Below are 12973 nucleotides of genomic sequence, written 5' to 3' on the forward strand. Positions count from 1 at the left end.
AACTTTCTCTCCACGCCTTTCTCTCAGTCATTCCGGAACTTGCTGCAGGTATTCCAGCCAAAATCACAACCAATCAAAACAGAAGTTGTGTGAGGCACAATTCCGCCGCGTTCTACCACTAAAACTACGAGGGGGGGCAAAAACTGACAGCAGGACCGGTCTGGGTTGGGGGACGCCCGGCGCGGGGGCTGCGGGGCGGGGGGGGAAGAGCGCTGTTCGCGCTCCCTCCGCTCCACAGCGGGCCGGGAGGGGGTCTGTCATCGCGAGGCTGGGCCGGGGCTTCCTCTCCGCCCCGCCCGTCGCTTCCCGGTCCCGCTGCTCCCCTGGGGATGGGGCTGGGCCCTGTACGCCACGTCTGCCTCCCGGCAGGGACGGAGCCCATCCCCGTGTGCGTGGCGGCTCCCCGGGGCGGGGCGGGGAGCGTGGCGCGGCCCGGGCCGGCGCCTCCGCCTTCCCTCCATCCTCCCTCCCTCTCTCCCTCGCCCACTCCCGCTCCTCCCGCTCTGCGTACGACGGCGGCGGCGTCCCGCTATGTCGGCCGCCAAGCACCGGGGCTCTAAGGGGGGCAGCCCGCCCGCCGCCAACGAGAAGAGCGCGCAGCTCGGCGGCGGCGAGGAGCCGCCAGCGAAGAAGCCGGCAGCGGCGGGGCACGGCCGGGGCGGCAGGGGGGGCCGCTCTGGCGCCGGCCCCCGCCGCGGCTGGGCGATGCTGCTGGGCGCCGCGGTGGTGCTGGGCGCCGCGCTGCCCGCCGGCTGGTACGTGCTGCAACTGCAGGAGGAGGTCGGGCGGAGCGCCCGGGAGGTGGAGGCCTCCGGCCGGCAGCGGCAGGAGCTGGCCGCCACCCTGGACACCGTGGTGCAGAAGGTAGCGCGGCGCCGGGCACCGCCGGGGGCGGGCGGGCCGGGCACCGCCGGGGCACTCGGTGCTGCTCGGAGGGGCGAGGGGCAGCAGCCGCCCGTGCAGGGGGACGGGCGGGGGGATCCGCCCCTTAAATAAGGAGCTGGGCAGCTGTCGGGTGGCCGGTCTTGCGGGAAAGCGAACGTGTCCCGTTGCCTTCCCCCTCTTCTTTCGTGGTCCCTCAAAGATGCTTTCATGGCATTAGAGGGGCAGATGGAGTCAGGGCCGCGGTATTCCCCGTGCCTGCAAACGTGGCCCCGGAGCAGCGAGTAATCCCTGCCAGGCAGCGTAGAGCTGGGCGGGACGGGGCGGGACGGGACCCCGCGGCGGTGGCCGCAGTCCCCTGCTCAAGCCTTTCCAGGGCCTGTGCCTGAAGCCATTTTATGGAACGCAGCCCGCACGCCGCATTAGGTGTTGACAGCGGTGCGGACCCGCCGTCCCGAAGGAGCCTGCTGCCCGAAATTCTGTATCTTCGAGGCCCGCAAATCACTTAACCTAGCGGGCCGAACGAGCTGCTCGTCGCTGCCTGTCGAGTAAGCAGATGTGCACGCCGAGGGACACTGGGTGGCAGCGCTGTCAGAACCGGGCAGGATCCTGCCTCAGCGTCCCCACACTCCAGAAAACCAAACCCATGTGAGCTTCACCGAACAACAGAGGCTGTGCCAGAAACACTGCTGCAGTACCTTGCCTCCCACGTTCCTGCCGCAATCTCTGGCCAAGGGAGTGAGACTCGCAGTGTCCAAGGCAGTCCAGGACCATGGAAAAGCTGTGAAGTTGCTGACACAGGATGTGGCTCAAGTGAAGTGAAATAAATGCTCATTTCCCTCATTTTTTTCACTCAGGCCCTTATTAGCCTCCCAGCTGTAGTTTCACAAATAGCACTGTCCACTTGGATACATCCTAGGGTGCCTAAACCCTTCAAAAATCGCATCTGTGATTGCATATCATCAACATACAATTAAACTTATTTCCTGGGAATAGGTTAATTGGTTGGAAGACAGTATGTAAAGTTATGACTGAGTCAGATCAAGGAAAAGGAAATTCTTGTCTCAGCTTGACTGCTTTCTGCATGGCCTATAATCCCTGCGAGCTTGGGCCTGGGCTGGCAAAGGAGGGAAAGGCACTGGCAGAGATCTGGCTGTTCAGTGCTTCCAGAAACACAGTGGCCTTTACATGTGGAGATTATATTGTCAGTCTTGGAGTTTCCTGTCCCATACAACAAGAAGGAAAAGGAAAATTCATGTCAGCAGGAGTGAAGAGTTGTAAACTTCAGGGCTACAGGGCTGTCTGAAGCTAGTTTTAAATCTGGGGGCTTGACTCACTGATGACAGTACAATGATTTGAACTAGCAAAGGTTGTTGCTTTTAACTGGTTTTTAAGCCATTTTTGTAGACTGTAAGAAGGAAGAAATTGAAATGGCAAGATATAAAACTACACTACATGAGTTAGAACTAGATGTACTTGCAGTGTATAAGCCCTTCTAATCAAAGGAATGTGGACAATTTTTTGCCTCCCATCTCCATGTCATTGCAGAAAATCATAAGTATGTGCTACATATTCTAGGAGATGAGTATATAACAGAAGTTTATAAATAGTTGGTTTCAAAGACAACTGAAACTTACTTGCCTTTGTATAGCAGATGGAGATCGCAGGGTTTTGATGTAACCCATGGAAGTTTTGGTTGCTGTGGTTTGGTGACACAGGAATTTGCTGTATTTCACTGCTTCACAAAGGTGTGGGATACTGCGTTGCACTTGCAGAGTGCCATCAGCACAGGCTGCTGTGTAGCTTTGCCCTTCATTTGACTGCTGAGAGCTTCTGTCAGGAGTAAGCATTATATAAACTCATCTGCTTTACACATCGAGGAGAAAGGAAACGATGTGGAAGTTTAGTCTTTAACATGGAACCATTCTCAGAGAGACCAAGGTCATTTGGTGTTTAAACACAAGCTAGTATGACCAGTTAGAGAAAACAGTAGTCATTGGCTGAAGATACATTTTCATGTACTATTTGGGATGTTAAATCTTTCAAGGGCTATGGTTTCAAATCTTACCAGCCATGTATGCCAAAAAAGGAAACTCACATGAAGGTTCACACACAGATCAACTTCTTTGAAGCAGGGAGTTTTTACCCCTCTTGTGCAAGGGTATTGCTTTGAGCCCTGGTGGCTCTCAGTTAGGACAAATCCAATTAGAAGCTGGTATATTTTGAAGACCCCAGTCCATTTTATTATATCAGAGCTCTCTGATTTTCAAGTGGCTGGCCCACATGGGGAATAGCTTCAGCTTACACCATGAACAGTGCCTGAGTGCAGTGGAGTAGCAGGTATAAAATACTTCCACTGTGTGAGGTGGGATCCATCTCTGTCAGTCATAGAGACCCAGCCCTCTGGAGAGTTCTGGCTATTTCTGATTTCTTAGACTAAAAAGACAGTTACTAGCAAATATGAATTTGGTGATTGGGTTGAAATGTGTCACTGTAATAGGAGCGGGAGGAGAACTTTCCTGTATTATCCTGTTGGATTTTTGACCTCCATTTATAGTGATACAGAAAAAGCTCTATGCTCTCTGTGGAAATATTTAGAATGAATGACAGCTAAAATTAATGAAAATAAGGTTGGTTAAGTCAGTCAAGTGACTGGTGCTCAGCTGCAATGTGTACGGCAGTATTACCTTTTCCACCCCTTCCCCTTAGCTCAGTTCTAATTTTCTATGGGAGCAGTAGAGAGTACAAGTCTAGGGAAAGTAGGGGCATTAGAAACCCTTTTACTGAAGAGGGAGAACAGAAGTCAGTGGGTATTGTTCAAACAGCAGGGATCTGTCAAAGCAAAGGCAAGTCTCATGGCCAAACTCTACAATCCTTGCACAGTATAGACATTCATGAAAACTAAGGAGGATTTGGCCAGGGATTTGCAAAAGTACATAGAAATAACTTAATTTCTAATTAGGATATCTGTTAGGTCTTTAGAAAATAACATCTAGGTTCTGAGTCAGGGAACTGCTGGAGCCTGCTTCACTTAAAAAGAAAAAAAAAAGGCAGCTCTATGTATTTCTTTCTTAAACCATAAAAAATATACTTCTTTTTATTTATAGAATAAAACAGCCCCTCCAGCTGTGTATCTAATCAGCAAACATGGCAGCCCATGTGGCATGGCTGATTAATATACCCCTCAGACACAGGGAGTAGGGCAACGTGCATTACTCAGGAATTGCCATCCTGCTAAAGCCTTCAGATATTTTCTGTGTGATGGATTCCTCTTGCAGCCAGTGGGAGTTCTTACATTGCATTACTAAGTTGAAGAAAGTACAGCCCACACATGCACAAAAAGGTTTTTCCACAGTCTTAAGACTGATGCTCTGCTTGGCCTCAAAATTAAGTAATGTGTGCTTCCCTGGCCTGGATCTTACCTTTAAATGTGAGAGTAAACAAATGGCGCGGCCACTCACCCCTTGACCTTTTCCTTCTGGCTGCTACTAAAACCAGCTGTAAAGATAGTTTTGTAATTGGGAAGTTTAATAGCGTACCTGATGTAGTGGTAGGAACTTTCTGTTAACCTGAGCTAGATGCAAGGCAGGCTCTTGGCAGCTGCTCTGCTTTTGTTCTTTGTGTGTGCATGGATGAGCCCTGCTCACTGCAAGCACGTGGGTGTATGCAGGAGTGGGAAAAGCAAGCTTCTAACTATTTAGAACATTAAAGACTTCCTATTTTTTTTCTAATCTTAAAAAATAATTAACAAAAAAACCTCTTGTGTTTCTGTTGGTGCCTAGGACCAGCAAAATGTCATTACTACTTCCATTCCTTGGCCCATCCCAGCTCCCCCATCCCTGTAATTTTTCCTTGTCTACCGCAAAACTTCTTTTTCATGATCAGGAATCTTTCTTTGGTATTCATGCCTGATAAAATAAAATCCCAGCTTTTCTGTATTCAGAACCTGATGCCAGATATTCTTTTGGTTTGGTTCCCTCCCTGCTCCCCACCCACCCCCTCCCCCCCCCCACCCTTTTTTTTAAAGACTTGTGATCTTTAGAACCAGGAATCCTCCATGGGAGGGATGGTTCAGGGGTCTGCATGGAGACTAGAGATATAGGTTCCTTTTTCACTGCCGCAGATTTCCTGGGTCATGAGTGGCAGGTCAGTGAGGCCAAGGACCCTTAACAGATGGTGTATGTACAATAGAGCTGTAAGGCTGAAGATGCTGGGTTTTTTGTGCCTCCCATATCTGTATGCCATGGGGTGACTTGAGGTATGGGCACAAAGGATTGCAATGCAATCATTTCATCTAGTAACAAGGACTATAAGGATTTTGGACAAAAAGGGTGAAATTACTGGTATTAACCATGTGTATTTCTGGCCTAGGTACGCTCTCTTCAAACCACATTTGGGGAATTTGAATCCATGATGAAAATTGTTCAACAGAAGCAGGAGGTGAGCGAGAAGGCTGTTAAACAAGGGGAGAGTGAAATAAACCGGATCAGTGAAGTGCTTCAGAAGTTGCAGAATGAAATTTTGAAAGACTTGTCTGATGGCATTCACATGGTGAAGGATGCAAGGGAGCGAGACTTCACATCTCTGGAAAACACAGTGGAAGAGAGACTAACAGAGCTGACCAAGTCTATAAATGATAACATTGCTGTATTCACTGAGGTCCAGCAACGGAGCCAAGATGAAATCAACAATATGAAAGCAAAGGTTGGTTCACTAGAACAGGCAGATGTGTATAAACATGAAATTAAGGTGCTAAAAGATGCTTTTGATGAGATGCAAGCATCCATGAAAATGAAAGAAAAGGACATAGAGACCTTGAAGAGTACAATAGATTCCATGGAGTCTGATGTGTACACTGAAGTGAAAGAGTTAGTCAACCTCAAACAACAACATGAGAAGTTCAAAGAGGCTGCAGACACTGAACACCTTTCATTAAAAGCTTTACAAGAGAAAGTTCTGAGAGCTGAGGATTCTATTATGCAGATCCCTAGTGACATTCAAAGACTTGATGAAGATTTACTGCAAGTTAAAGCCAACCTCAACAAATGGGAAAATAATGAACTCTTCAGAAAAGCATTAGAAACTTTTGGGAAAAACAGTGAAGGACTGGAGTCTCGATTGAGGCACATAGAAGACAGCCTAGAGTCTCTAGCCTCTGTTGCTGCTCAAAACAGTGAAAGGTTGGAATCTTTCCTTTCTAAGGAGGCAGAGTATGAGAATAAGCTCAATACCCTAGAACAAAGCATTACCACTCTTCAGGGACTCTCAAATACAGATGCAACTTCAGTCACAGGTGTTCTGAAAAATCTTGGTGAGGCACAGACTTCACTGTACAACGACATGGAAAACTTAAAGAGAAGCATCAGTGACTTGCCGTCCTCTGGTGCTCTCCAGGATGTCCAGAAGCAAATTAATACTTTGTTGGATCAAGGAAATCTTCACGCAGGTCAAACACATTCTCAAGGTTACCTTGAAAAGTTTTCTTCTATGGAAGGCTCTGTAGATGAACTGAGATCTTCTGTTAGCCAGGTCGATTCTGATTTGAAAATGCTAAGAACTGCAGTGGATAGTTTAGTTGCCTATTCAGTGAAAATTGAAAATAATGAGAACAGCTTGGAGTCTGTGAAGAGCTCAGTAGATGACTTGAGAAATGATCTGGAAAGGTTGTTTGTGAAAGTAGAAAAAATACATGAAAATATTTAGGCAGTGGTGCTTCTTGGGCAAATAATGGGTTAAGGAGAATAGCTTTTGTATGCCCTGTTTTTTACTCTTTTAAAAAGCAATTTGATACCTCCAAAGAGAATAAGAATACTTTAATAATAGAGACAGTTCTGCTTATTTCCTTTATTTCTTTTCTGTGTAGTGTTTTTGGAGTTTTTGTTGTTTGTTTTTTTCTTTCCCCTAAATTTTGTTTTAAGGAAACACAAGTTTAGTTGGGGGTTGAATTTCTTAAGGGCTCATCTTCTCTATGAAGTTGTACCACTGTTAAGTGTAGTGGTGTAACTACAGCCTTGTTAGCATGGGCACATATTTAATGGCATGAAGGTGTTTCACACTGACACTAGATATCCCACACAGAAGTGCTGTACCTGTTCTGGTACCCAAAGCATACTGCTGCACTCACAGAGGATTTTAGTGGTATGTTTTGGTTCAAGAAACAAAACTACATGCTATCTTAAACTGTTCACTGTGATGAACTTAAGAGTGGAGCAGGTGTGCAGCATCTCATCTGTTTCTGCAGTTTGGGACTCAGATGTGTGGTCACTTCACCAAGGGTCAGCTGAGCTGTAGTGTATTTCTGTGAGACCTTAGTCTGTACCAAGGAACTAACAAGGTCTGAGGTAAGTGGCACTGCCTGGGGCTAAGGCCTAGGAGATTCATTCTTTGTGATCACAGGCTTCTTTGCCAGCATCTTCAGCTGCTGGTGCAGCAGATCAGTGCTTAGAAGTGACATCTGAAGGATAGGATTAATTTCAAGAGGGTGCAGTAATATTTTTGTCATATTTTTAGACTGTTTACGTGATTAGGCTGTGTCTTCCTTGGAAAGATCTAATTTGGTCTTTGATAAGAGATTTTTCTATAAAAATCATCACAAATTTAAGGGAAGAGAAGAACCAAAATTGCACCTGTTGTGGTCCATATATAACAAGCATGCTAACAACAGCAATAATACACTCCAAAACACACAAGAGGGAAAATCACCATGAAATCAGCAGAATTGCTTCTATGGAATATACATTTCCAGGTTTTCACACAGCTGACAGTGACCTGAACTCTTATGTATTCAGGACTTGGTGCATTCTTGTCACTATTTTTGTCACCGGGTGTCTGGCTGGCTGAGGCATTGGTAGCAAAGGATCCTTCTAGGAGACCTGGTCTAGGAGAATGAGGAAAAAGTGTCATAATTCTGTAGATGATCTTTTAAAAACCACTTTCTTGTGGAGCTTCTTTGGTTTTCTCTCTTTTTGGAAAGGATTTCTAATATCCCTCCTTTTCACGTTTACTTTTGAACTTTATCCAAATAATTGGTAAAGGAGTCTGCATGTGGTTACCTTGGAAATAGGCCATGGGCATCATGCTCATCTCAGCTTGGACCAGACAGATCCTCGACTGTGTTAGATGAAAAATTCCTTGAAATAGCATCTCCCAGAAGTGGGAACAGCACAAGTACAAAGGAGTTCTCCTAGGTAAACAGGATACTGAACCATATCCAGTGTTCTTCCCACTGTTAAACAGGAAAGAATTGCTGTCAGAGAAAGAGGGAGCCATGGGTAACTGTTGTCACTGTTGGAACTGCACTGTTCTTTGTTGACTTCTCAAGTTCTTGAACAATGTTGTTTAGGTTACTGTGAAATGAACTGTATGGCTTATTTGTATTTGCAGTATTTTTAATACATAATAAACATTTGGAATATTCTTTGCACCTTTTTTTTTTTTGATTGCTGCTTGCTTATTGTTGTGTTTCCCAGGGTGCATCCAGTGGGGTAGAGGGAATGGCTTGGGGCAGCACCAGATGTGCTGCAGCCCTGTACTTGTTCTCAGCTTCCACAGGGAAATGTTGAGGCACTTTTGCTTGCTGTGGTTAAAAGCCAGCTCTTGGAAGCAGGGTTTGAGTCACATCAAGGTGTTGCTGCTGACAAGCAGACTCAGGAGCCCAAGAAGGTGATCATAAAGTGTGAAATAAATCATCTGTGTCAGGAATGAGTTCTGTGCCAGACACTGCCAGCAAGGCCTCTCTAAAACTTCCTCAGTGCCCAAAGCTTGTAGGACAGAAACCATGTGCAGAAAGAACCTATGTGATATTTCCACAGTGGCTGCTCCTTTTGCTTAGCTTCGAATGATGGATTTTAAGGCCCAACAACTGACACCATTCTCATGATGGAGATCTGCTTTTCAAAAGTTTGAGAAAGAGTAATTTCAGGAGTCTAGGCATCATGATATCCTGGCAATTCTTGAGTCACAGAAATAGGTAATAAGTCTTTAATTAAACTACGTGTGCTTGACAAAGCAGGTGAGCACCCAAGCCCTTCTATCTAAAGATACTTGAGATAACCCCAAGTTGGCAGCAAGCTGGCTGACAGCCTGCAGTGAATTTATAGTAGCTGCATGATGTTGGAACTTAGGCTGCTAAAGCCAGCAATGCAGCTGGGCTGTATTTGATCTCAAAGATTAAACAAAAAATTACTAATTACACTTCTAGTACTGAATTTGTATGGCAAGCTATTGAAATTATTTTTCTCACTAAATGAGAATAATAATACTCTGTAAATAATAAAATGAAGGCAGGCACAGGGACAAGGATCCCTTGGCAGACTGGTGGCTCAGCTTTTATGTCTGGTTTGACATTTTCATCCAATACAAACATTTCCTCATTTCCTCATAAATGTTCATAGACCACATACAGACCTAATTCTGCTCTTTACTGTCATTCTTTGTAATATAGCAGTAGAGAAGGTCTTAAGCAAGACAGACTGTGTTGCCAGTGTTCCTTATGCTACTGGGAGTTCAGGAGTCTTACCTGACTGATGGGGTATTGATCGGGTCTGTTCATTAACACTTGCCTTCATTTTTGGCTCTCATAAATGGAGAAACCATTACACTGAGGCACTGTGGACTTGATCCCTCTTGAAAGGGCTTGCCCAAATAGCTATGCTGGCAAATGTGATGGAGATGAATCTTGGGTTGCTGCAGGGACTTCTTCCAGCGGGAATTCAGCCACTGCCTTGAGCTAAATTACTGAGAAGGGCATCTGGCGGTCTAAATGCGTACGTTGGAAGTTTCATTAAAGCGTGGATTCGTGATTTAGTGGTTTTACTACCTTTTTTGACACAGCTCAGCTGGTACCGTAAACAAACCTGCAGAGAGGTGAAATGACTTCGGGAAAAAACGTCTATCTGAGATGCACAACCACCCCAGGAGCCAAAAGACACCCAGTGTGGGCCCTCTGCTTGGCTGGGCACTGCCAAGGGCGCTCCGTGTCCAGTGTGGAGCACTGCAGGACAGGAGTGGCTGGGCTGGAGCGACTCCCCAAGAGAACGGTGGCGATGATCGGAGGCGAGATGTTGCAGGAGAAGAGCTGGAACGGACGGGACTCTCTAGACATCGCCAAGAGGAGGGGAAGGAAGGATGGAAGGGGAAGGATGAACGAAGGGAAGACGGAGCTCTCTCCCCTCCCCGAGGCTGAGGCGCGGAGCTGGGCGGTGGCGCCGGGCGCCCCCCGGTGGCGGCGCCGCGGCAGCGGCGCGGGCCGGGCTCTGCGCTGGCCCGTCCATCCGTGCCGCTGGAATTCCCTCCCAGGGCAGGAGTCGGGAACGTGTCCCGCCTGGCGCATCCAGCTGGCAAAGGACAGGCTCCAGGTGCCCCCCGCCTCCTCTCCCCAGGTTCCCCGCGGCACCGGCCGGTGTGCCCTGTTTAATGCTCTCCTACGCTACCACCGCCCCGAAAAATCCTCCATTCACCGCGGGGATCATTCTAGAGGCAACTGCCACTTACTCTGTCCAGTTTTGCCATTTTGCTAATAACTGATCCCTGGCCCGTTTGTCGTGTCACCACCTGCTTGGGTTATAGATGTTTAGGGAGAGGGAAGCTGTGGCTCTTTTGGGTTTAATATCAACTCTCTGTGATACTTAGCACTGTGAGATGCTACACTGTTGGTCCTCTGAGTACTCGTACATTACTGCTACCCTGGCCTTCCTGCATGCATTTTAGTCATTGTTATCCCCCACCAGGCAAGAGCAGATATTCACTACTGTCAGACGTGCTGGTTCAGAATATTTACACTCAGCACTTTTTGAGCACCTATTTGTAAATCTTGGTATGAGGTCAAACAGTAAAAAAATGATTCCTCTGCCAAGAACCCACTTAGTCTAGCGATGCTCAAAGGGCAATTCTGCCTTGTAAACCAAAACAAAAAGTATTTTGTCCTTGCTCACATAGGAAAACCTCTCCAGAGTCTCTAGTATACAATCCATTGCAAGCTCCCAATATAATGTAATGTCTCCAGAGTCTGTGCTTGCTCATGCACTCGGAAAGTGAAAGAACTTGGAAATCTCTTTATGTGAGCAGAGCTTGATAATTCCTGCATTTATAATGCAAATACTAAACCCCAGAGCTATTCAGAGTTAATACAGCATCACAGTTGTAGCTTACTAGACCTCAGACAAAGAGATCCCTGAACTCTGCTTTTTTTTGCTTATGGAGCAGGTGTTCGTTCCCTTGGCTGTCACAGATTTGCAAATAGTACATCTCAAAATATTTTCCAAGATGATGCTACTAGATGCTGTGTTTAGCATCATGGGGACAAGTCTTTTCTCAAGTGATTCCTATGTCACTGTGAGAGGAAAATAGCCCAAAGATGCAATTTCTTATTTTACTGCATTTCCTGTTTGGAAAAAAAATTAGTTTTGAGGAAACACTAATTACACAATTAACTCCCATGCCTCACCGTGGTGTTCATCTGCAATTCTAGAGGAAGAAGCTAGTTCAAATAAGGGCGGCTTTGTTCCACTCAGAAAGACTTTGCTTTGGCACTCTCTAGATGTAAATATGTCAAATTCCAGTGGATAATCCTTTCCTGTCAATACTGCTTAGGTTGGGGTTGGGATGGAATCCTAGAGTTATGAGTAAGGATGGAAAACATAACAAATGGAGAAAGAATCAGGGTTACCTTGAAACTTTCGATTTCTTTTACGGCTCTGACTTTCAAAGTTCTGACTTTTTTTTCTTTTTCCTTCGTTTCTCCCTTTTCACCAAACTTCTCAACTGTATATACATAACAGGGGGATACAGAATATTATGCTTCGATTTTAATTGATTTACAGTAAAAATCTGAAGTCACAAGCAAAACCATGCCTTACAATGAGAGCCACTGAAGAGCTACTTGTTTAGAGAGAGCACTGCAAGAGATGTGATCTCAACATAGGAATTTATATCCTTGTCAGTGGCAGGTAAAACAAAAACTTTGCAGTTCCCAGAGTGTGTTTGAATAGTTCACACTTTGGTGTCACTCAGGCCAAAAAAATCTTACTGACAAGTAGTTCCCTACCCTGGAAGCTCAGGGAAACTCAAAATGCTTTTGCAAGGGAGTGAGATCCAACCTGCAAGGTGGTGTTGCTTTGAGCCAGAGACCTGGGAAGGGCAGCAGACTACCTCTAGTCTACTCAGCTTGGGAAGCTTTTCTTGGACAACCTCTGTTGAGTCTGCAAAGTCTGTAAATTGAAACAGTGTGGCCAAAAGAAAATTTCCACCCACATGGGAAACCTATACAGAGTGACAAGGATCCTGATCTAGATCCCACTCAAGTCAGTAGCTACATTCCCCTTTTCTTTCCTGGTACAAAATTTATGCCAAAGCACTTCACCCAAAGCCACAGAGAAAATGTGTGACATACCTAACAATGGTTTCCAACACCTCAAGTTCAAATAATCCTCTCCTTTCCTATGAGTGCATCAGAGTTTCTTACCAGAATACCTAATAGCTAACAAATCTTCCCATCCTGAGTGAGGTTCTCCTTTTTCAAGATCCCTTCTCACAGTCTGGACACAGCAGCATAAGAACATTATCAGGGGAGGTAATACTGGCTTCTATGGTTTATGGATTAAACAAATACGGTCTTTGGTGTTGGGGAAGCAGGCTGGGCCTCAGGGCATGTTTATTAGCTATTTCTGTTCAAAAGATTAACAATGTAGATAGCCCAATGCTCACCATTAGGCTCTTCAGCAAGGGACAGCCTTCTCCATGCTGTTGTTTCCAGCTGCCTAGCATTTTAGACAGAGCAGCTACCTGGTACATATGCCATCACAGCCCTCAGAGCTAGAAACAAAAGGAACATTGATTGATCTGAATGTGTGCCCTGAGTGAATGAAGCTGTTGTTATTCCTACATCATGCATATAACACCAGTGCCCAGAGGTTCAAACAGGTGCTGGATGAGAAGATTTATTTAGGCCTCGGTCCACTGGAATGCTCTGGGCACCAAACCACTCTCCCAAGGGCATGTATTTTAGGATTAAATGTGGGCTTCAGGCAACCATTCTGATAATTTTTGCCTCATCCCCATACCAGATTTTTAAAATAATACATTAATGTCTGAA

General features: G+C 46.0%; 1 protein-coding gene across 1 annotated transcript; it reads left to right on the forward strand.

Annotated features, from left to right (window-relative positions):
• The first annotated feature begins 459 nt into the window (after window positions 1–459).
• Window positions 460–8291, forward strand: CKAP4 (cytoskeleton associated protein 4). The gene is made up of 2 exons (XM_084205645.1): window positions 460–864; window positions 5254–8291. The coding sequence occupies exons 1-2, from the start codon at window positions 532–534 to the stop codon at window positions 6583–6585; spliced, it is 1665 nt and encodes a 554-aa protein (XP_084061771.1). The 5' UTR covers window positions 460–531; the 3' UTR covers window positions 6586–8291.
• The last annotated feature ends 4682 nt before the right edge of the window (window positions 8292–12973 follow it).

This window comes from Fringilla coelebs, assembly GCF_963513975.1.
Source record: "Fringilla coelebs genome assembly, chromosome: 5".
In the NCBI taxonomy this organism is placed as follows: Eukaryota; Metazoa; Chordata; class Aves; order Passeriformes; family Fringillidae; genus Fringilla; species Fringilla coelebs.